At 45.0% G+C, this 26,150-nt stretch overlaps 1 protein-coding gene across 2 annotated transcripts in view; it reads left to right on the top strand.

The window, feature by feature from the left end:
* Positions 1-26,150, top strand: part of VIPR1 (vasoactive intestinal peptide receptor 1) — a 997,445-nt gene that overhangs the window by 717,789 nt on the left and 253,506 nt on the right. For both annotated transcript variants that reach the window (XM_069210994.1, XM_069210995.1), the window contains one exon: positions 12,104-12,236. In XM_069210994.1, coding sequence (XP_069067095.1) covers positions 12,104-12,236 — 133 coding nt within the window. The remainder of the gene's footprint in view (positions 1-12,103; positions 12,237-26,150) is intronic.

Here is a 26,150-nt window from a genome sequence, read left to right on the forward strand (position 1 = left end):
GGACCCACGTCTGGTCATACCCTTCCCACTTAGGGCAACTTTAGCAAAACAAAAGGATGATGGACAGAGTGCTGAACAATGCAAACACTCACCCCCAGTCACAGATCTGGGTTTAATCCATCGTTCTTTTGCTCACCAGGCCACCCCAGTTTGGACCCAGCCACATGCAAATCAGTCTTAACCCTGTTCTTCACAGGAACAGTCGAGCCCGAACTGCCAAGCCAGGTCCTCCCTGGACCGAAAACAAGGATCCTGGAACTGGTTTCAGGGTTTCACCCTTCATCAGCCAGGCTAGCTTGAATCCATTGGCACAGTGAGCAAGGGACCCACGTCTGGTCATACCCTTCCCACTTAGGGCAACTTTAGCAAAATAAAGGGATGATGGACAGAGTGCTGAACAATGCAAACACTCACCCCCAGTCACAGATCTGGGTTTAATCCATTGTTCTTTTGCTCACCATGCCATCCCAGTTTGGACCCAGTCATATGCAAGTCAGTCTTGACCCTTTTCCTCACGGAAACAGTCCAGCCCGAACTGCCAAGCCAGATGCTCCCTGGACCAGAAACAAGCATCCAGGGACCGGTTTCAGGGTTTCACCCTTCATCAGCCAGGCTAGCTTGAATCCAGTGGCACATTGAGCAAGGGACCCACGTCTGGGCATACCCTTCCCACTTAGGGCAACTTTAGCAAAACAAAAGGATGATGAACAGAGTGCTGAACAATGCAAACACTCAACCCCAGTCACAGATCTGTGTTTAATCCATCGTTCTTTTGCTCACCATGCCATCCCAGTTTGGACCCAGCCATATGCAAATCAGTCTTGACCGTGTTCCTCACGGGAACAGTCCAGTCCGAACTGCCAAGCCAAGTCCTCCCTGGACCAGAAACAAACATCCTGGGACCGGTTTCAGGGTTTCACCCTTCATCAGCCAGGCTAGCTTGAATCCAGTGGCACAGTGAGCTAGGGACCCACAACTGAGCATACCCTTCCCACTTAGGGCAACTTTAGCAAAACAAAAGGATGATGGACGGACTGCTGAACAATGCAAACACTCACCCCCAGTCACAGATCTGGGTTTAATCCATTGTTCTTTTGCTCACCATGCAACCCCAGTTTGGACCCAGCTATATGCAAATCAGTCTTGACCCTGTTCCTCACGGGAACAGTCCAGCCCGAACTGCCAAGCCAGGTCCTCCCTGGACTGGAAACAAGCATCCTGGGACCAGTTTCAGGGTTTCACCTTTCATCAGCCAGGCTTGTTTGAATCCATTGGCACAGTGAGCAAGGGACCCACGTCTGGGCATACCCTTCCCATTTAGGGCAACATTAGCAAAACAAAAGGATGATGGACGGAGTGCTGAACAATGCAAACACTCACCCCCAGTCACATATCTGGGTTTAATCCATCGTTCTTTTGCTCACCACGCCACCCCAGTTTGGACCAAGCCATACGCAAATCAGTCTTGACCCTGTTCCTCACGGGAACAGTCCAGCCCGAACTGCCAAGCCAGGTCCTCCCTATACTGAAAACAAGCATCCTGGGATCGGTTTCAAGGTTTCACCCTTCATCAGCCAGGCGTGCTTGAATCCAGTGGCACAGTGAGCAAGGGGCCCACCTCTGGGCATACCCTTCCCACTTAGGGCAACTTTAGAAAAACAAAAGGATGATGGACAGAGTGCTGAACAATGCAAACACTCACCCCCAGTCACAGATCTGGGTTTAATCCATTGTTCTTTTGCTCACCATGTCACCCCAGTTTGGACCCAGCCACATGCAAATCAGTCTTGACCCTGTTCCTCACAGGAACAGTCCAGCCCGAACTGCAAAGCCAGGTCCTCCCTGGACCGAAAACAAGCATCTTGGAACTGGTTTCAGGGTTTCACCCTTCATCAGCCAGGCTAGCTTGAATCCATTGGCACAGTGAGCAAGGGACCCACGTCTGGTCATACCCTTCCCACTTAGGGCAACTTTAGCAAAACAAAAGGATGATTGACAGAGTGCTGAACAATGCAAACACTCACCCCCAATCACAGATCTGGGTTTAATCCATCGTTCTATTGCTCACCAGGCCACCCCAGTTTGGTCCCAGCCACATGCAAATCAGTCTTGACCCTGTTCCTCACAGGAACAGTCGAGCCCGAACTGCCAAGCCAGGTCCTCCCTGGACCGAAAACAAGCATCCTGGAACTGGTTTCAGGGTTTCACCCTTCATCAGCCAGGCTAGCTTGAATCCATTGGCACAGTGAGCAAGGGACCCACGTCTTGTCATACCCTTCCCACTTAGGGCACCTTTAGCAAAACAAAAGGATGATGGACAGAGTGCTGAACAATGCAAACACTCACCCCCAGTCACAGATCTGGGTTTAATCCATTGTTCTTTTGCTCACCATGCCATCCCAGTTTGGACCCAGCCATATGCAAGTCAGTCTTGACCCTGTTCCTCACGGAAACAGTCCAGCCCGAACTGCCAAGCCAGATGCTCCCTGGACCAGAAACAAGCATCCAGGGACCGGTTTCAGGGTTTCACCCTTCATCAGCCAGGCTAGCTTGAATCCAGTGGCACATTGAGCAAGGGACCCACGTCTGGGCATACCCTTCCCACTTAGGGCAACTTTAGCAAAACAAAAGGATGATGAACAGAGTGCTGAACAATGCAAACACTCACCCCCAGTCACAGATCTGGGTTTAATCCATCGTTCTTTTGCTCACCATGCCATCCCAGTTTGGACCCAACCATATGCAAATCAGTCTTGATCGTGTTCCTCACGGGAACAGTCCAGCCCGAACTGCCAAGCCAAGTCCTCCCTGGACCGGAAACAAACATCCTGGGACCGGTTTCAGGGTTTCACCCTTCATCAGCCAGGCTAGCTTGAATCCAGTGGCACAGTGAGCTAGGGACCCACATCTGAGCATACCCTTCCCACTTAGGGCAACTTTAGCAAAACAAAAGGATGATGGACGGACTGCTGAACAATGCAAACACTCACCCCCAGTCACAGATCTGGGCTTAATCCATTGTTCTTTTGCTCACCATGCAACCCCAGTTTGGACCCAGCTATATGCAAATCAGTCTTGACCCTGTTCCTCACGGGAACAGTCCAGCCCGAACTGCCAAGCCATGTCCTCCCTGGACTGGAAACAAGCATCCTGGGACCAGTTTCAGGGTTTCACCTTTCATCAGCCAGGCTTGGTTGAATCCATTGGCACAGTGAGCAAGGGACCCACGTCTGGGCATACCCTTCCCATTTAGGGCAACATTAGCAAAACAAAAGGATGATGGACGGAGTGCTGAACAATGCAAACACTCACCCCCAGTCACATATCTGGGTTTAATCCATCGTTCTTTTCCTCACCATGCCACCCCAGTTTGGACCCAGCCATACGCAAATCAGTCTTGACCCTGTTCCTCACGGGAACAGTCCAGCCCGAACTGCCAAGCCAGGTCCTCCCTAGACTGAAAACAAGCATCCTGGGATCGGTTTCAAGGTTTCACCCTTCATCAGCCTGGCTAGCTTGAATCCAGTGGCACAGTGAGCAAGGGGCCCACCTCTGGGCATACCCTTCCCATTTAGGGCAACTTTAGAAAAACAAAAGGATGATGGACGGAGTGCTGAACAATGCAAACACTCACCCCCAGTCACAGTTCTGGGTTTAATCCATTGTTCTTTTGCTCACCATGCCACCCCAGTTTGGACCCAGCCACATGCAAATCAGTCTTGACCCTGTTCCTCACAGGAACAGTCCAGCCCAAACTGCAAAGCCAGGTCCTCCCTGGACCGAAAACAAGAATCTTGGAACTGGTTTCAGGGTTTCACCCTTCATCAGCCAGGCTAGCTTGAATCCATTGGCACAGTGAGCAAGGGACCCACGTCTGGTCATACCCTTCCCACTTAGGGCAACTTTAGCAAAACAAAAGGATGATGGACAGAGTACTGAACAATGCAAACACTCACCCCCAGTCACAGATCTGGGTTTAATCCATCGTTCTTTTGCTCACCATGCCACCCCAGGTTGGACCCAGCCATATGCAAATCAGTCTTGACCCTGTTCCTCACAGGAACAGTCCAGCCAGAACTGCCAAGCCAGGTCCTCCCTGGACCGAAAACAAGCATCCTGGAACTGGTTTCAGGGTTTCACCCTTCATCAGCCAGGCTAGCTTGAATACATTGGCACAGTGAGCAAGGGACCCACGTCTGGTCATACCCTTCCTTCTTAGGGCAACTTTAGAAAAACAAAAGGATGATGGAAGGAGTGCTGAACAATGCAAACACTCACCCCAGTCACAGATCTGGGTTTAATCCATCGTTCTTTTGCTCACCATGCCACCCCAGTTTGGACCCAGCCATATGCAAATCAGTCTTGACCCTGTTCCTCACGGGAACAGTCCAGCCCAAACTGCCAAGCTAGGTCCTCCCTGGACCGGAAACAAGCATCCTGGGACTGGTTTCAGGGTTTCACCCTTCATGAGCCAGGCTAGCTTGAATCCAGTGGCACAGTGAGCAAGGGACCCACATCTGGGCATACCCTTCCCACTTAGGGCAACTCTAGCAAAACAAAAGGATGATGGACGGAGTGCTGAACAATGCAAACACTCACCCCCAGTCACAGATCTGGGGTTAATCTATCGTTCTTTTGCTCACCATGCCACCCCAGTTTGGACCCTGTCATATGCAAATCAGTCTTGACCCTGTTCCTCACGGGAACAGTCCAGCCCGAACTGCCAAGCCAGGTCCTCCCTGGACCGGAAGCAAGCATCCTTGGACCGGTTTCATGGTTTCACCCTTCATTAGCCAGGGTAGCCTGTTGGCGGTACTGCCACCACATTGCCTCTCACTGCTGGGGTCATAATGACCCCCTAAATCCCTTGGGATGAAATGGATACGAATAATGCAGGAGTCCCTGAAAGCCCCTGAGGCAAAAGCAGGACCCTGGTCTGAGTGGAAAGCCGCAACAGCATATGTGCCGATCAAGACTTGCAAATCTTTAATAACAGTTTGAGCGTCACCCACCTATAGAAATCTGAAGCATGAGAAAACGGTGACTAAAATGTATTTGCATGCACTGTCAGGTGTCAAGAGACCACAATGGTTCAATTACATTATAATGGTTTGTTTCAAGTTAGTAGGGGTTTCTGCAGCGGGCGTTGAACGGTGGACCCTTTTATTTGCTGACAGATGTCACAGCACAGGACATTCTGCTTGGTCTGTTTGTAGAGACCTGACCACCAGTATCGTGCTTGTAACACTGATATTGTAGCCGCCACATCAGCATGGGCAGAAGCAACTCCCTCGTGAACTGCTTTGATCAATTCGAGTCTTTGATCTTTGTTGGGACTCACATAATTACCAACCCCTGGTATTAATACTAGGGCTGTTTTGTGACATGATATTCAGTAGGAATATTTGGCAGGATATGCCTTTGACAAAGGCGTGCCGTCAACCAAGGCTTTCACAGCAGCCAGTGTTTCATCTTTAAATTTTTGTTCTAAAACACGTTACTGCAGTAAGAGAAGCTGTAGCTACTGGTGATTTGGCTGCTTCATCAGCCAAGGTACTGCCAGCAACATGTATTCCAACTCGCTGGTATCCTAATATATGTACTGCATGGACATAAGGTAGCGTTTCTTTCAGGTCCGCTACTTTCCCAGACAAGAGTCTGTGTTTAATGGTGTTTCCTTTTGAATCTCTGAACCCATTCTGGTGCCAGTAAAGCAGATATTAATTGAAGGACTGGACACAATAGTACAAATCACAGACAATCAACATTAGCTGTTCAGGATCCGTGTGTTCCAGTGCCATCACCAGAGCCTTGAGCTCTGCTAATTGTGCAGTGCAGTCCCCTAAGGTCTGCGTGTAAGTGTGTTGTTGATTCACCATCTTCCATGTAGCCATTCACGACTGTGCAAGCAGTGAAGTATTGATGTTTTGTGCCTATAGCTGTTTGGGCTGAACAATCAGTGTACATAATTGTTTGATATTGATCAATAGGCAATGTGTTTACTGGAAATGGGAATTCAAGTTCATATTGCAAAAATACTTGAGTTTGTAATTTTGAGTCAAAAATATAGTCAACATCAGTGGCCGTCAGACACATTGCCCATTGAATCCAATGTGGATGTGGTGCTTTAGCGTTGGGAACACTGGCTTTGGTAACAGCCTCAAGGGCCGGGATGGGGGATATGACAATGATACGTTTCCTCTAGACCTGAGGTCTCTCTTTGATGACAGCCATTTGAGCAGCAGTAAGAATTTTCTCAATGGGAGCAAAGCTTTGTTCTGCTGTACAATACAAATGTGATTTGTATGCAATCGGAACAATCTCACCCTCATTTAACATTACATAGGTGAAACCAATGGCACCAGCAATTACTCTGATGACCAAGTGTTTTTTGTTGTCCCTTGTGTGTAAGTGTTTAGCTGCAAGCATGTCTTGTTGTAATGCTCTGAGAATGCGTACGTTCGACTGTCCAGTATTTACTGGAAAAGTCAGGACATATCAAGTCATATAAAGGTTTAATGCATTGTGCATAATCTGGAATGTATGTTCTGCCAAAATGTAAAACACCCAACAAAGACTGGAGCTTTTTGATGGTGTTGGATGATTTTAATTGTGCTAATTTTCAAAGAAAATTGGGGTGCAAGGCTCTTGCCTTATCTGACTATTCGTATCCCAAGAACAGGACACTAAGGAAGGCTATTTTAGTTTTTTTAAATCGAGTTTGTAGCCTATTTCGGCAAATCCCACAACAATGCTGGCTACCCATCTTATATGTTGCATGAGGTTATCATCCATGAGGCAGATGTCATCTACGTAGGGCAACACCTCAGGGTCAATGTTGTGTAACATAGATGTGACACAAGCTGAAAACAGTACTGGACTGTTCCTGTACCCTTGTGGGAGTCGGCAACATTTTTACTGAGAGCCTAAATCACTAACTCCTGCTAAATACCTACTTTCAGGCGCTATATTTTGGCAGAAAAATCTATTGGAAATATCCAAAGTTGTTTTTGTATTTTTTGTGGACTATATTGTTCATAAGTGCTATGTTGAGTGCATTTTGCACAGCAAATGTGCATGTGTGACTGTTTAAATGTCTGTAGTCTAAGAACATTTTATATGAATGGTCTGGTTTAGCTACGGGGAACAATGGATTGTTCATTGGTGGGACACAGGGTTCAATTATGCCCTGGTACTCTAACTGTGTGAGGATTTACCTCATGGTTGCTTTTGCTTCATGCTTTGTTGGATATTGGGGCTGAGGTTGGGGTTGGGATTTAGGGGGTATTACATGATAGGGGAAGTCTTTATCCCACCCTATCTGGTTGCGATATAACATGGGTGCCTGCGCCAATGCCCAATCAATGGCGTGAATTTCTATGAGCTTTCTGGGAACAAGGGGCGAGAATGACTGCTCAATAATCTCTTCCCCATAAGGGAGATTACAGACAAATTCTGGTGGCAATCCTTCTCAGCCAGCAAAATATCATAAATAGTAACAACGCAATCCCAAAAGATGGCATCAATTGTACGTTCAATGTCTCCTTCTAATTGTATTGTTACTTTAGGCACCCTTTCAGGTGTGGAGACACGCATGTCCACAGTCTCAACTTTTAAGAGGTCATCAGTTGCTTATACCTCCAGATGCTATTGAAGATCCTGGTGAACTATTGTGACCTCTTCTGCACTGTCTAGGAGTGATAGTGCCTACTTCCTGTTCTTCAGTAAAGCCCTCTTCCTGAGTGGCATGTCGTATTGCATCTGCTGCCACTTTTTTCTTTTTTAATTGGGGCGTTTGTTGGGGAAGTTTCTCTTCTTTGTTAACAGAAACTTCAGATGAGCGTTGTGAGTCCTTTCTCAGTTTCACATACTCTGTTTGCTGCTCTGACCACCCACCCCTCTCATTGCATTTTTCCGGTGAGTCCTGAAAGGAATAAGATTGGCATGTATCAGTATATTGATATCTGTCAGGTGTTTTTATATAATCTCTTTTTCTAAGATAATAGTGGTTTTGAGGGGTCTCCGGGTATGGATATTCTCCCCTTTCCTTTTTAGGTGTTTGTTGTTTTTTATGTCAGTGTTTTTTAGATCCTTCAGGTGCTTGTATGGTAGAATCTTTATTAGATCTACCCTGTAATTGTAGTTTATTTGGTCTGGCCCTCAGACTATCTCAACCAATACTAGAGTAGGTCTCATCAATAATCTTTGGAGGCTCACGTTTTTGATCCTGTGCAGGAACATATGCACTGCTAGTGCAACTGTATCCCCTTTGAGATTACTCAATATTATTGAGGACACTGTGGCAAAGTTGCCCAGCAATTGCATCCACAAATCAGTGGCCGGGGCAGCCCCATAATAATCCTGCATTTGTTTTAACACCTCCGGAAGATTGGCAAGTGTTGGTGTACAGTGTGGAGTAGTATAAAGCATGTCAAGTATTGTGCCCAAGTGTTGAGGTTATACCCTACACCACTAATCTGCATTACACTCTATTCCACTGAACAATACTTTAGTCTAATCTCCACCACTGTTAGATACTCTACTCTTTACTTCACCCCATACTCATCCACTCTCCGGCACTCTACTACACTGTGTGACACTCTGGCAAAGCCGCGCCAATCCTCTCCACAACACACCACTCCACTATATGAGTCTGAACTCCACTCTTCCTTACTCTCCTACACTTTGCTAGAGTGTACCATTAACACATATATATATATATTCAGCTACAGGCATAAATAAATACCACCTCCTATTTGTCCCAAAGGTTCAAATGTTGAAAAAAAATTGCACACTCAATAGGTATCAACTGCTCACGGATACAGTGCTAAGCAGAACATATAGAAACACAAATAAAGCGATGCATAATAAACTACAAAAAGGACAGTCAGTCTGTTGACTGTTCCATTTCTTCTTTTATTTTTATTTCAAGACATTCATGAATTTTCATAATTCTAAATGTTACAGCCAAAAGCAAAGCCAACACATTTCATTCACTACTGTGAACTTCTTCAGGGCTGTAATATAACAGAACCAATGTCCATATGCCAACATAAATACACAAATAATATCCCACATATGTTACACCTTAAAAAACACCCAGGCCCACATACAAAAGAACACCACTTAAAACATGTTAAAACACAATACATTAATTATAAAGTGCATGATGTTATAACACAATATTCAAACCCCATGTTTCCATATACGTAAGTTTTTCAAATCTGTTTTAAGGAGATTGTATACTGTATGTGAATTAAAAAGGAGAACAAAAGAGCAGACAATTTCTATACATTAATTCAAATTAGTGCAGTGGGGATGAGATAAAACTCAATCCATTGGTAAATCCAAGATTATATCCAAAGATCATATGGACACATGCCAGGTATCACGTTTGCGATCAAAGGTCTTGTATCATTAAATTAAAATAATTCATATCCTGATGCATACCATTCACTTTGTATCAATAACAAGCCAATTGTTCAACGTAATCATTAAAGATTCCCTCATTCTTGGTTGTTTCATCAATATCAGAGGTCCTAGATATGTCGCATCCACCTGTTTGTTCCTACTCAGAGTCAGGCCGACCTTGTGAGGGACACCTCTTGAATATGATAACACCCATAACAGCCACATAAATATATGAAAGGGCCTAAACCAATCATTGCTTTCTTTAAAATCCTGGTGTCATATCCTTCTCTAGGTTACTCAAAATTCATCCCAGATTAATAACTGCATATCCTTTAAAGCAGCACAAAGCCAAGGGTTTCATTCCTGCACTTCTTTATGGAAACATCGATAAAATATTTGTGTTAAGATAAGTGTAAAGTAAAGAGCACTCCATTCATGACATCAGATCCTTATTCCATTCATGGCAAAATGTGTAATGAGGCCACATATCAAAACATAAGTGTACCACGTGTCTCCCTTCTGCTTAAATTTAAATAACTCAAGCAATAATGTACAATTCACCTCATACTGGTCACATGATCATTGAACCAAACATTTATCATAAATATCAATCAAGAAAGGAAACAACCTGACTACAAACACACCCAAGTGTCAAGTCTGCAGGCTTCAGAACTAATATGCCAGCCAAGGTTCCATAATTCAAGACACAAAAATACATGTAATTATCAAGGTCTCCAAAACAAATGTTATAAGCAAATCAGGGCCTCAGACCAGTCTTTCAATAATCCATTTTAATACACACTGTAACCAAATCACTCATGTCTACCTATTTGAACCCGTGTCCAAGTATGCGCTCAGTAAATGACCGATCCCATGCCAAAAAAGAAGGAAATTTGCTGACCACGGTTTGTCATTTACGTAGCATGCTGATATTCGTGGATGGCATCTGCCTGTGTCAACCCAACACGTCCCACCCCCAGCGCACAATGAATAAAATCCACCATCTTGTCATGTCAGACAGATCGTTAGGGATTTGTCATTTGGACTATCCAAAAAGAGGGAATCACATTTTTCCACATTTGCCTCTTGTTTGAATTGGAGCATAAGAGACCATAACAATACGCCTAATTCACAAAAGAATGCTTCCACCTGTGATCGTGATTCTATATAGGGTATGCAAGCGCCCAAAAGCACCTGCCATTAAGGAACAGTTAAAGTCTATGTAAGCAACAACATATCAGTCCTCACCCAAGGGGCTCATCACATCCAGTTAGTTGCATCCAAACTGTACATTATAACAGATACGTCTGGTTGACGGTGTACCATTGTCCACTCCATGACACACCACTCTATGACACTCCAGTGTACAACACTACACTGTACAACACTCTTCGCCTTTCTCCCAGATGACATTTCACTCCACTTCACAATTCTGAATTGTACCATACTTTACTACAATTTACTGTACGGTACTTCTCTCTATGGCACAGAATTGTACAACGCTCTTCACCACTGAATGCCACTGTATGCCACAATACTCAATAACACTGCATTACACTCCTTGAAACTCAACTCCACAACACAACAGTCTACAACACTCCACTATAGGACACTCAACTATACTGTATGACACACCACTCCATTGTACATCATGCCACTGCACTCTGATACTTCACTTCAGTGAATAACACATCAAGCCACTCCATTGTTTAACTCTGCTCTACTGTATTCCACACTGCAACACTAGACTCTATGAAACTAGCTTATACAATACAGTCCTTCCTCTACTACACTGCACTTAAGAAAACTCTATTAAATTACACTCAACACTGCAATGTGAAAATCATTTTTATTAAAAAAATAAAAATCAATTAAATTCAATGGAAAAACATAGGTTATAGATAAATTATAGTTAGGATAATTGTATTATTTTTTTCTATACAAACCCAACTTAAATAATATAAAAAGTAGAAATTCTAAAGTTATTGTTATAACTTAAATTCAGAATTTATGCACCACAATTCATAACTTAAATTTCTGATTTTCACACCACCTTCAATGTAATCTGTTGCACACCTCCATGCACAGTCTTGTCACCTTACTCGTGCACTGCATTAACTATAACTCATCCCTTCTCAATGCACAAGTTACACCTTTGCATATTAGATCACTTATACTAGGTGAAATCATTGCAATGGTAACAACACTTCACATCTTACATAACATAATTTGTCATAAAACAGTACATCAGGGGCTACAGTATTTGCAGCCAGTTATGGTCAGAAAAGGTCTAATGTGGTAAAATGTAAAATGCTTGCAAAGACAATAGCATTGAAGTAGGAGAAAGTTAAATTATAAATGAAAACCTCAATCCACATGAATTCATCTATAAAATGTATGTAAGTATTCATTCATATTCAGGGATGCTAATCTGAGAAAATTGGTGTATGTAGTTGTGTTATATGATAAACTAATACTATATACCAATATAACAAATAAGACCGATGAAAGCTAGTAAGTGGGATATGAGAAAATGCCACCATCTTCATGACCAATTAACATCAGTCCTGTCTAGTCTACTCATATATTGAAATAAAGTGTTTTGAACAAATGTGTAAGGAATGTTTCTATAAAAAGGTACTTAAGACTTTAAAACACAAGAATGTTTTTAAACTCATTTTCCCTCCCACAGAAAGCTGCACTGCACTCGGAATTACATCCACATGCATCTCTTCATGTCCTTCATATTGAGAGCCATATCAGTGTTTATAAAAGATGTCATTCTTTTTGAAAATGGAGAATCAGATCACTGCCACATTGGCTCGGTAAGTAAAAGTTGATGATAGTTTCCTTTCTTCGGTTTTAACATTTTCATATATTCCTATGCTTGGGATCTCTCTCCTCCACACATAGAAGCCACACACTGGTGCAGGAGTTCCCACTGGTGGTGAAAGAAAATTAGTGGTCCCCCACCATTAACACAAGGAGGCAAATTAAAACAAACACTGTGTTTAGGGTGAGCATGCAGGCACTTTGACCTGTTGTAAGTATTGTGTGCTTTTAATGGCAAAAGAAAATTAGTGGTCCTCCACCATTAACAGAGGGAGGCAAATTATGTGTTTAGGTCAAGCGAGCAAACACTTTGACCTGTTATAAGTTTAGCGTGTTTTGAACCACGCCCTCCACATGCCCATCACTTTCACTCATTCATGGGCTTGCCTTTCAAAAATCCCTTGATGTCATTGGTAATTGCTTTACTTTTGTCCCGCCTTTCGGTGATTTTGTTACCACCTTGCAGACTGACCCTGTTGCGTGGATAATTGCACGATTGCCAATATACTTCAGCGTGGGGGAACTATTTTTTTCCTTTGCCTCTCCCCTTTGTGCTCCATGGCAGCCATGGGCCTCAGAGGGTGAATAGTGGGAACAGGGCCAACTGCGCAAACTCCAATGGCGATATTGGAGCTCTGGTCACATTCTTCACACTGTTACCTAATCGGGTCATTTCTTTTGGCTTCCCGCTTCACACTCCATAGCTTTCCCAAACACACTTAGAATTAATAAAAGCTTTACTAAACAAGCTCAGAAATCTGCAATGCTGCTCTCAGCACACCGGAGAGCCAATACTACAATAGTCACAGTACTCTGGAAAAGTCACACTATAATGCTTTGCAAGCATTCTTTTTTCAAAACGTTTGCCCATAAGTCGCAATCTTTTAGTTTAGGTCATTTGTGAGTCCCCACACTAGGATAATGAGGACCCAAAAATAATAAACCCTCACACCATTCAGTCCATTGTTAAGCTTTTTTATGGTTGGAACTTTTGTTTTATAGCTTGGAGTAGTTTGTGTCCTAAGGGTCATAGTATTGCAGTAGGCTTGCTAAGCTTAAAAATGTGTAAGGCACTATGCCCTTTAGGGGCTAAATATATGGTTGCACTACTTTACTTTGTGTGTTTAATTTTCATGTACTTATGCTCTCTAGTGGCTAATTATGTGGTTACATGACCATGTTTTCTTTTTACAAATGATATTTTTATTGTGCTGTCCTCTAGGGGCTTTTCTGAGCATTGCATTCAACATACTACAACATTTACTGCACCCTGTCATCCCATAATGTTTCGAAGTGCATTCTTTTACAGAACATTTTTGCTCATAACTCAGCCTGTGGTGGTCCTAGGACAATAAGATCAATTTCAATAAATTTCCAAAACACCCTGCTCTTTCTGTCTAGATCATCTCTGGGTCCCCACACTAGGTTAGTGCAGACCCAAAAATAGTAACTCCACCCTCCGTTCAGTGTCTTTTTATCCTCTCCTATGGTTGGAACTTTTGTTTTACACCTGAGAGTAAATTGTTTTTAAGGGTCTTTGTTGTAGTGTCATGGCAGTAGGCCTGCTATCCCTGAAAATGTGTAATGCACTACATCCTCTATGGGCTAAATATATATTTACACTGCAATGCTTTCAGTAATTTTCTTTTCATGTGGTTGTACCCTCTAGGGGCTAACTATATGGTACCATGACCACGACCATTGTGATGTTCTCTAGGGGCTGTTCTGAGCATTACAGTCTAATGCCAAATGTTTATTTCTGATAAAGGTTTTTATTGGCTTTATATGATAATTGTATATGTTTTATTATTCTTCTTTATTTCAATTATGACCATAATTCAAGCCAACTTAATATCCTTATTACACTATAACTGTTTTAACACTCTTTATTTCTTTGGGTGACCCTTCTAGTTTATTTCTCTCATTAGCCAGTGGAGTGGTGAAAGTGGTATTCTATTGGAATTAACTTGGCAGATTTAAATTAGGATGCTAAATTGCAACATTTTAATTTTTGGCTGCAGTTAGAGGAAGAAGGTAAATGGACGTGTTTTAGTGATATGCTGGGCCACTTGAATTATGTGGCAGGAAAAGACCAAATTATGAGGCAGAGTTGACCAATTTATGTGCCCAGTTATGAACTTACATTGAGGACAGCTCTAACTCATGCAAATGTGAGACCCATTGCATTGCAAATGCTAGTTCTACCTGTCTCATGGTGGGGTGGTCTCATCGTGTGACAGGCTGCCAAGAGCAATATTTATAAGGCTGCTTGGGAATTCTTACCTACTCTAGAGCATCCAGTCAAAAGACTGAAACACTTTCATGAGCAGCTTCTTCTTTTTCAAATATCTTCATGCTTATTGAACCACTTCAGATGTGTTTTTTCCTGTCTGTTTTTCTGGTGGCATGTTGAAGCATTAAAGTAATGTTCCATTGCCCTCCTGTTCCAAGTTCTTTGTCCTTCCTCTACAGCTGGGCTCTTCTCCGCTAGTCAGCAGTCTCCCCAAAGCAAGTTCTGCCTCTTCCATCAAGACCAATTCAGCTTCTCCATCAGGGTTAGCACACAAGACCCTTACATTGCTCCATTGTCACAAAGCAACTGGGCTGATGACTTCACAAAGCAGGCTTCCTCTCCTTCTCGTGTGGTCTACATCTCTCCTTGCAAAGGTCATATCAAGTTTGTTCCTCCCATTTGTTAGGGAAGCCAGCACCTAGAGATACTTGCAATGCTCACCTGGGCTCTACCCAGTATTTGCAGAGAACAATATAGGTTAAAGAAATTCCTCTCTGGTGCATTTTCGACCAGTTCTTGGCATTTGTTTAATAGCCCCAGATTGGCCAGGCTTTTGTTACCCAAAGTTCAGAAGGAAGAGAGAGTATAGTTAGGTGTTCCCATTCAGGGAAATCTGAAACAAACATACAATAAAAGGTGTTCTCATTTAGTTATTACATGAAACTGTCTGGAGTAACACTTCTGGGGAAGAAAGAAAACATGAAGGGGGCAGGAACTGTCCCTGCACTTCATAGGGATGTCTGTCATACTATTCACAGGACCCCAGGAAAGTTCAAACAGATACATGCCTGCCTAGAAGGCTGTGCCCATCCTCCATCTTGCGTCTATTCATGCACTTGGGGCTGCAGAGTCGAGTGACTGTTTTTTGTGTTTAAGATATATAAATTTCAAAATATAACTCATAACGTCTCCAACTTAGTGCTTGAACTTTAAACAGAATAAGTCTGAAACAGTGAGCAGAGATTACCTCTCTCTGTTTCTGATGAGTTCAATCTAAAGTTCATGCATTGGATCAGAAAAATCCTGAGTTATGTGTTTGAACTTTAAACACCACAGGCACAAAAACAAAAGTATTCAGTTCTGCACAGAGCCATTATGGTACAGCCCTAGAGATCAAAAATGGATTCCTCACGCAGAAAAAGCACTAAAGATTCACTTCATGATTGTAATAATTCACACAAGTAACGTGTACAGTGCATAGACACACCATCTATATAGGTTCCCGTCAACCTACTCAGGGCCAGATTTACAAGGCCCTAACGCCTACTTGCGCCACATTAGCGTAATTTGTTTCTCACTAATGTGGCTCAAGGAGGCAATTTTCACTGCACCATATTAACACAGTGGTGCAATGCATGCATACCGCCACTTTGCGACCCCTTGCACCACATTATGCCTGCGTCAGGCATAATGTATGCAAGGGGGGTGCTCCGGCACTAGTAGGCCCGCAAAAGTGGAACAGTGAAATCTAGATTTCACTGCGCTATTTTTGGCATCATGTTTAATGTATGCTCAATGCAGGTTTAAGGTGACACACCCATTGTAACCACTTTGAGGCACAATCTGCAACATTTTTGATGCTAGTGCAGCAAAGTGCCATCAGCATCAAAAATGTTGAATCTATTGTCCTAATGTATGCCATTGTGTGCTGTATTGTAAATATGGCACAACCATGGTGTTGTGAGGTGGCTGTAGGGGCACGCTAGAAAAGTGGTGCATCAAGACCCATGCACAACTTTCTTGTAATTCCTACTCCCAGAGTCCCTTCACCAGACGTCCACAGGCAGCTGGCTTTATTAATCCAATTTAAACATAGCTTAATGTGTGCAAGGCTCAGTATGGCAAGGGAAAGTATACCGCACCCCGGAGGTCCAAATAACAGTGATGAGAACATGAAAAAAAAAAAAAAAAAATATGGTTGAAAATCCATTTTCCTAAAACGTGTGTTCCATTACAAATGTTAGGGCAGCATAGAAGCAAGGTGGAGCTGAGTATAAAAGGTGTAGCAAACTTCTGTTAAGTTTGAAACTCTATTACAGTTTGCTATGCAAATAGACACCCTTGTTACTGTTTTCACTCTAGAGTTCCTACCAGTAAATTTATTCATGAAGGGGCATATTCACATTTATGATAGCATTTTGATCCTCACAATCGCCTCTGCATGGCCCATGCTGTGTGTAAACAAATGAATGAAACCTCGGTGGTACCTCTGTTCTTAGAGCATTGCCAAGCTTTCAACAAACGATACAGTTAACTTTGTTCTAGAAAAATCTCATGAATAATGAAGCAGTTAGAACATGCCTGCTGTTTTACTGTTCATCCGATTGCATGTTATGGACCCTAGTGACCCTTACATTTCCTATCACAGGCTGGCAAAGCCCAGAATGTTTTAACAAAGTTTTCTCTGTAACGGAAGACACCTCACAATAAGAAGACATGTTTTGGAGTAGAAAACAATTGCAAATGGATTTCTCTGTGATCTTCCTCAATTGAGTGAATGCGTGACTGAATGAGGGCCTGAACGAATCAAAATGGGAATTTAGGGCCAGATGTACAAAAATAGGAATAATAATTACTTAATTATAATTATTTTTGTGAGTTACAATGAGAAATTCACTAATCCTAACATGTGAAACTCATTTGAGTTTCATTATCGATTTGTAGTTGCTCGCAAATAGACATACCTCATGAATATTAGTAAAGTTTGTCCCAATTTGTGACCCACTGGGATTGGCTGCCATCACAGGAAGGGTAGTATGGTTGGTTCTGTAGAGCACTCTGTCTGTGCTTGGTTATAAATAAAGCAATATTTATTTTTTAAATGCAGCCCATTTTCCTTAAAGGAAAACAGAATGTGTTTTAAAAGAAAACAATTTAACATTGAAGTTTAATTCTTTAAGAGTAGGCAGTGGTCCCTTGAACCACTGCCCGCTTTAAAAAACGTTTTCCAGCCATTATCGAAGGGGTCCCTTTGGCACACCTTTCCAATTGTAAACAGGTTACCACCAACTTTGAGATGGTGGTAAATTGCGACAATTGAGACATAAAACTGCATTTCAATATTAGGAAGACGTGCCCTTAACACATCCCTTCCAAATACCGAATCACAAAACCTTAATTACAATTCAGTAACAAGCTACTGAATCACATTGTTGGCCTTGTACATCAGAAAAAGGCATTTTTGCCGTACAAAATTGCCTAATTATGCAAATTGGGCTGTGGACAAATGGAAAAATACATTGGACATCTACCCGTCAATGTGCTAACCAACATAGCTTAGGTCTGAATGTAATTTATCAAAGGGTACAATGCCTCTGTACTCTGGAGGTTGTGACTACTCTACAGCTTTTGATACTATGAATAACTGTTATCTAAGGGAGGAGGCACTACCTGGGAGTTTTGACCCAGGTGGAGTCAGAGTGCCCAAGGCAAAACCGAAGGCCCTACTCCACTCCAGTCAATAACTACCTCAGAGCACCCACCTGCTTGGATAAGACTGCTTCTTTACGCCACACCAGTATAGTTGTGGATGACATTAGCAAAATTATTCGTAGATGAGTGTTTATTGGTACTATTTAGATGAAAGGTTATAAAAAAACATATCTGTTGTACATTTTGGTGATAAGGCTCAAAAATTTTGCCCTGTTAAAATGCGTGATAGTTATCATTTAGTTTGATGGTCACAAAAACGTCATATAGAATGAAAAATAGTAAAACCTTTTTTTCAATATAAACCGTTTATAATTTATGCCGTATGATTTGCATGTACTGTGACGAGTTCTGAGGTGATTTCGCATTGTGAACAATGCTGAGACTCTGCTAATAATTTGATTAGTCACATTTGAAAGAAAACGCATTTTTCTCTTGATTATGTCATGGAAATTATGATTAGTGGTCCAGAAAGTAAATGGGGACACCCGTTCTTCAAATTCATAAGTATTATTATCATTAATGTGAGAACACATTCTGCCTTGCTGAGTAAACCATGCATTTGCAACTGAAGCAGCAGCCTGCAGTTGAACTGCTTGTGTCTAATATGGCGTCTTCACTACTGAGGTCCAATGAACAGCTGTAGTGCTAATTTACATAATCACGCTTAATGTATGGCACACCTGAATGGAATGCTGCTGGATTATGAGCTGTAGAATTGAAAGCTTTTCATATGAAGATCAGTGTGGTAAATGATCATATAAATACAGTTACTTTTGTCATGCAAATTATGATTTGTGTTCCAGAAAGCTAAAATGGGGCCTCGGGGGGAGGATGAGGCACGAGGAGTTCCCCCCCGGGGTCTTTGGGCGAGGTGGCACGGCCCGCGACGCGGTTGGGCGTCTGGGGTGCCAGTCAAGGGAGGGGTGGGGGGCCCATTTAAGCGGACATTTTGAGTCCCCAGCCACCATTTCGTAAGGTGACCTGGTGGCTGGGACGTTAGTCTAGGCTCTACGGGGTTTTTCTTTCAAAGTGGTTGGGATTGTGATTATTGTGAGGTAACACGCGAGTTTCAGTAGTGGGGAATAGAGGAGTTAAGGAGTAGACAGCGGGTTAATAAGGAGTAGACAGCGGATATTTATAGAGTTTCTAGGGCCGTAGGCGGGGCGGTGTTTGCACGAGGTCTCGTAGAATTGGCAAAGGGATCTTACCGGTGAAATGGATCCCAAAGTGCGACAGGCGTTGGCGCAGCTGAAAGAAGCAGGCCGCCTGGATCTGGTGGCGCCAGAAGCTCTCGGGGCTGGGCGCCCGGTGCGCCGGGCCTCGGCCGGCGTGGCCGCAGTGGTAGCGGCGTGTTCCCCGCCGCGTTCGGCGGGCAGAGAAAAGGTGAGTGCTCTCGGAGGACGGGCGGGGGAGGAGGCGGGTCGCGTGAGCGTCAGGGCGGGCCGAGGGCGGGGTAGAGGGAGCGGCTTGGCTGGGGAAGCCCCTAGGGCTTCCCCGAAGGCTCGGCAAGGGAAGAGGGCTCGCGCGGGCGTTTTGAAGCCCCGGCGTGGCCCAATAGTGCGTTGTTATGGGGCGCGGCATGGCGCCGCTCCCCATTTTCAATTGAAAAAAGGAAGAGGGCAGCAGGGGCACCTCAGAGGCCACGGGGAGGGGGCAGCGAGCGGTACAAGTTATAAAAATAAAAAAGGGGCCGTGGCAGCACGTGGGCTGCCTGTGACGAGGGGGGGAGAGGAGGGTAAAAACTAAACGGTGGGTAACGAGGAGCAAAGGGACCCCAAGGTCCCGATTTCCAAAAGATGGCCCACAATGTTGGTGTGGAGCAGCAGCGAAGAGGAAGGGGGCCTGGGGGGGGAGGGTGATTCTGAGTCAGCTGGCGAGGGCCCTTCATCGGCAATGAGATCCAGGGCACATGGGCGGGTTTTTGTGCCCCGGGATGGGAGCTCGTCACAGGAGGAGGAAGGCAGTAGTGAGGAAGGAGAAATAGTGGGCCAACAGCTGGGTGAGAGTCAAGGGATAAAAAGGGGTTTTTTTCCTGGCACATCAGACCTTTTCGAACTCGGTCCACTGGATTTCGACGGAGATGACTCAGGGGAGCATGGGGCGGCTCTAATACCCTGGGACGAAGAGAAGGTTAGCCCTAGGGCGGCTAACCGGATGACGTCAACAGGACGGCGTGGTCGGCGAAGGAGGGCTGCAGACGCTTCTTCGAGGCTGTGTGGTGGTGTGGGTGATACGCCCCCTGGCACCGCAGCCTGGGAGGAGCAACGTCTGGGCTCGGTAAAAACATGGGGGTATGACAGTGATTATGCGGGTCGTGCGCGTGGTATTGGTAAGGAGTGCGGAAAGGGCTTGACGTGGGGGATAGGATGTCTGATGTGAGCCTGGAGGAAGGGGAGCTGCGGAATAGTGGGAGTGAGAGCGAATGGTGGGAGAGGAGCCGGCGGGGAGTGGCTAACCCTGTCCGTAAGTCTTCACAGGTGTTGAGGCGGTCAAAGGCGTCGCAGGAGGCAGGGAGAGGAGAACAGCGGAAGGTTCAGGAGCGGCCCCCGCTTTTGTCTCCAGGTAAGAATTCGGCGGTGTCAATGGTATCTGTGGCGTCGGAGGCGCGAGAGGAGTCGGTTCGTTTAGTAAAAGGTGTATATGTACAGGACATGGGGGTGTCCACGGACAGTGCGGGGGCGGGAAAAGGGGTCGCAGCTGGGGAAGAGAGAGGAGATGAAGGGGATAAAGCAGGGAAGGCGAAGGAAGAGAAGGAGAAAGAACCGGCGTCGAAACGGGTCAGACTGCCATATATGGGAACGGCGAAGCCACTCGGGCGCATTTAACGATGGCCACGAAGGAAAAGATCTGGAAAGGGGAATATATTGAGATTCTTAAATTGCTGCACAGGGAGGTCAGGGCGAAGGAAGGCTCGAAAGAAGAGGAGTGGGAGCTTTCAAAGCGGCCGAAAGTGCCGGTAACCATTGAGAATTGGACGGCCGCCTTCCTGATTTTCGCCAGTGTTTATTGCGAGCGGTTTCCGGAACGGTCGGTGGCGTTGTTTAAATATATGGATATTATTCGGAAGGCACAACTTAACTACGGTGGTTATGCCTGGCGGCAGTACGATGAAGAATTTAGGGCGCGTATGGCGGCGGACTCCGAAGCGCAGTGGGGAGAAATCGATGCTGATCTGTGGCAACACACCATGGGTCCAGCAAAGTTTGGCAAGACTGTCTTTACGGCCAGTGGTTTGCCTATAATTTATCGGCCCTTTCGTGACCGCCCCACCCAAGGGGTGGGGTCCGGAGGCGCCAGCCCAACCAGGTCCACCAACGCCAGGTCGGGGCGTACAGGAGCTTGCTGGGATTATAACAAAGGACTCTGTATCAGGGAGTACTGCAAGTTTCGGCACGAGTGCTCCAAGTGTGCGGGTAGACACCCAGTCACGTTGTGTGGAGGCCAGCAAAATGTTGCAGCCTCGGGGGGGGACAGAGTGGGGGACAGAGCAACAATTATGGTGCACGAGAAGGACAGCGTCAGCGACAAGGGGTGGCGGGTAAGGGCTCGTACGCCGGTTAACGTGGATCGCTTAGAGAGGTATTTAGTGGCTTACGATAAGCCGAAAGTAGCGCAGTTTCTGGTGATGGGTTTTCGGTTTGGGTTTAGGCTGGGCTATCGCAGGCCACGGGAGCGGAGATGGGCGGAAAATTTGAAATCAGTGCGCGGGAAAGAGGAGCTGGTACAGGATAAACTGGACAAGGAAGTGCGAGAAGGTCGCATGGCAGGCCCCTTTTCAGAATGGCCTTTGGAGAATCTCATGGTGTCCCCCATTGGGGTGGTGCCCAAAAAGGAAGAGGGGCAGTTTAGGCTCATTCATCATTTGTCGTGGCCGGAAGGTACGTCGGTTAACGATTTCATCCCAGTGGAAGTCACTAAAGTGTCATATGCGTCCGTAGATGTGGCGGTTGAGATGATTGAACAGTTGGGAGCAGGTGCTCTGATGGCAAAAACAGACGTGAAGTCTGCATTTAGATTGCTGCCGGTACATCCGGATGACTTTGGTTTGTTGGGCATCCAGTTCAAGGGGAATTGGTATGTGGACAAGGCGTTGCCCATGGGTTGCTCCAGCTCGTGTGCGCTGTTTGAGCAATTTAGTACGGCTCTCCAATGGATATTTCAAAGGAATACGGGTCACGAATGGGTGACACATTATTTGGATGATTTTTTCTTTGCTGCGCCGGCGGACAGCACGCTCTGTGCGGCGGTGCTGAGCGGCTTTATGGATCTCATGGGAGACCTGGGAGTGCCCCTGGCTTCCGAAAAGACAGTGGGGCCAACTACGGCACTGTCGTTTTTGGGTATAGAATTGGACACGGTGGCAGGATTGGCCAGATTGCCGATTGACAAAAAAGCAGACATGGTGGAGCGGATCCAAAAAATGGTGAGCAAGAACAAGGTTACAGTGAAGGAGGTTCAGGTGCTGTTGGGACACTTAAACTTCGCGTGTAGGATAGTGCGCGCGGGCAGGATTTTTTGCAGACGACTGTCATTGGCACTGTCGGGACACGCACTCCCGCATCATCATGTGAGGTTGAAGGTGGGAGTGAGAGAGGATTTGCGGATGTGGGCGCAGTTTCTGGAATCTTTTAACGGCATTCCTTTGAAGAGGTGGGAAAATTGCGACTGGGATGTACAGATGTTTTCAGATGCGGCGGGGGCCTATGGTTTCGGTGTGTTCTGGGAGGGTCGTTGGTGTGCGGAGGAATGGCCAAAGGAATGGAAGTATGGGGGTCGGAGTATTGCATTTTTGGTGCTTTTCCCGCTGATAGTGGCGGTTTGGATTTGGGGCGAGGAGCTTCGTCACTCGCGGGTGCTGTTTAGGGTCGATAATATGGCAGTGGTGCAGATGGTGAATCGACAGTCGGCGCGCGAAGCGGGGGTGTTGCAGTTGATGCGTGCATTCGTTCTTCTGTGCTTGCGTCACGATATATATTTTAGAGCGCTGCATGTGCCAGGGGCGAATAATGACATAGCGGATGCTTTGTCTCGTTCGCAGTGGCAGCGTTTCCATGGATTGACCACGGGTGTCGAATTGAGGAGAATTCGCATGCCAGAGGTGCTTTGGACAGTAGGCGATCGCGGATGTTACAGCTGGTTATGAACTCGTTGGCTCCGTCTACTCGGCGAGCGTATGCAAAAGCTTGGAGTGAGTTCCTGCAGTCGGGGGCGCGTCGGCGGGTAAGGCAGGAGGACATAATTGAAGATGTGGTCAAATTTATCATGGATTTAATTGGAAAAGGCCAGAGCAGGGTCACGATTTCGGGTAAGCTGTCGGCGCTCGGGTTCATGGGTAAGTTGGTCTGGGGCTACCCACCTTCGGCGGGTGAATTAGGATTGAGGATCCTCCAGGGTTGGGAGAAATCGTTGGGGTCGGCGAGACGCGTGCGGCAACCGATATCAGTGGCAATTTTGAAAATATTGCTGCCGGCGTTGGGGGAGATATGTTATGATGCTTATGAGACGTTAATATTCAGAACTTTGATGTCATGGTTGTTTTTCGGAGCGTTTCGGGTGTCAGAGTTGCTGGGGTTACAGGACAGACGGGGGATCAGATGGGATGAGGTACAGAATAGGCAGGAAAATTTGGCGTTACAGGTAAGGTATTCGAAGACGGATCAAAAAGGGACAGGGGTTACAGTATATTTGAGGCCCTATCCGATCAGGTGCGTTTGTCCGGTCTTTTTGGGGAACCGGTTGAGGGAAAAGGCTAAGTCATCAGAAGGTCCAGTTTTTTGTCATGCGAATGGTAAGTGGGTGTCCGCGGCCCAACTATTGGCAGTTTTGAGAAAGGGTTTGGCCAGGATTGGCTTGGAGCCAAGGGAATTTGGCACACACTCCTTCAGAATTGGGGTGGCCACTGAGGCAGGGAACAAGGGGTGGAAGAGAGAGGAATTGATGGCGCTGGGAAGGTGGAAATCGGACTGTTTTCGGCGCTACGCGCAGGGTTGGGACGGTTAAAAGCTCTAACATGTGCTGTGAATGGTTTCATGATTGTTTTTCTTTTTCAGGTGTGGTACTGGGGCCGGAAGCTGAGTTCCTGGAGCTATGGGTCATTGGACATTCATTTATAAAGTGGGCGCAACGGCAAGCGCAGAGAACGTCCATTGGAGACAACTTGGGGTTGGATTCGTCGCGTTACAGGATAAAATGGATAGGGAAAGGGGGTATGCTATGGGAAGAGCTGTTGCCAAGGCTTCAAAGTTTAAGGGGCAGGGCACATTGTCCGGACGTGCTGCTTATTCATTTAGGAGAAAACGATTTAGTTCGTACAACGGGTTTAAATTTGTTGAAAAGGATGAAGGGAGACTTGCAGGTTTTGTTGGAGCAGTGGAGAGGATGTCATGTAGTTTTCACAGCATTTGTCCCGCGTCGGGTATGGAGGGGAGCGAGGAAGCCTGGGGCTATTGAGAGAGCCAGGCGGAAGTTGAACAAAGAAATGAAAGGTTTTTGCGTCGGGAGAGGGGTAACATTTTTAGAGCACCTTGATTTAAAATTTGAGGATGCTGAATTTTTTAGGGATGATGGGGTACACTTATCATTCATAGGAATGGAATTGTACTTATTGCAGATGAAAGAGCAGTTGAAGCAGTTGTTCAAGGAGCCCTAGAGGGGGGGCAGAAAAGTCAGGGTCTTTTCTGGTGGCGGGGACAGCTGCAGAGCAGCTAGTAAAAACTCGGGTGGAGGACGGAGTTGGCAGGGCAGGTCAGGTATTAGGACGGAAGGAGTATTAATTAGACAGGGACAGGCAGGGGACTGCTCATTAGCGGACAGGTTCAAAGAAGAGGAGGGGACGGGGAAAGAAAGGAGACAAGAGGAAGTAGGAGACAGGACGAGAAGAAAGGGGGGAGGGATCGGGGTAGGGGAGGGGGAGGGGTGGGGGCAGGTGAATTGATGTCTAGTGAGGCTTTAGTTTTGTAAGGCAAAGGCCAGGCGGGGTAGGTTTAGGGGCACCTGTTCCAATAAAGCGGCCTTTTACACACATATAAGAACGCGTGTTGGTCTGGTCACTCTCTCCCAATGAGATTACATTTCTATAAACTGTCAAATATATTCCTCGTGCATGTGAGAAAAAAAGGCTGCCATGCTGATAGAAACATGAATTTCCTTCACCACAGTTGATTGCCCAGTTTTCTACTGTATGTAGGTTTACCAAAGAGCTCCAATAAACAGCTGGAATGCTGACATACTATACTCGTGAAAAAAGTGGGACAGCCCTACCCGTCATAATGGTGGAATAAGAGTTGGTAAATTTAATACCTTTTCTAGTGAGCTGCCTTCATTAAATTGGCAGTTAGGGGTAAATCCGTGTACAGAACCAGCTGTTGAAAAAAGTGAATGGGGGTATCGTTTTTACTCATTAATGTGATAATATATTTTAAAGGGTTAAGCATAATTAATGACGGCGGTCCCTACCTAAGATCAGCATCCTCCTGCCACATCTATTTCCTCATGCTGTCTAACTTTCTCTCACCTAATACCTCCTAATTTTAAAACAGTACAATTTTGTTAGACATAGAAATTTTCTTGCTCTTCCTTTTCAATGCCTGGGGTCGATTTTTTAAGATATACAGGAATCTATTTGCAGAGAAATCTCATATTTAATATTAATAAAGTCATTCTTTATGTATGGGGAGAATCTCCGCATGAGTTACTGTTTGAGAATTTGACCTTTGATACTACTTCTTCCACTACTTTCTGGCAGTACTTGCTTCTCATTACATGAATGTGCATTGTCATCAAAGTAATATTAATTTTAATATTTAATGAATGATAAAAATATTTTGGAAAACACATATTTGAATTAATATATATTAATTGTCTCTAGAAACAAAGTTGTTCCCTGTAGTTTATAAATGACTACATTCAACGCTGCTTATTTAAAACATATTTTAAAATAGTTAACATTGCAAATCAGACGGAACAATTATGCAACTGCTCTAAAACACAGTGAAAACTGCCATGGACTACCCTATTTCGACAGACTAGTAAGATTTTAGATATGTAATGAAAACACATTAAAAGAATAATTTTGAGGGAATTTTATCACAGAAATGAGACTCATTTTCATGATGACATTCAACGTTTTGCACAGGAAAGCGAGTGATTCTAAAGCGGCCTTCTCCAGCAGCATGTCTACCAT

This window comes from Pleurodeles waltl, chromosome 10, assembly GCF_031143425.1.
Source record: "Pleurodeles waltl isolate 20211129_DDA chromosome 10, aPleWal1.hap1.20221129, whole genome shotgun sequence".
In the NCBI taxonomy this organism is placed as follows: domain Eukaryota; kingdom Metazoa; phylum Chordata; class Amphibia; order Caudata; family Salamandridae; genus Pleurodeles; species Pleurodeles waltl.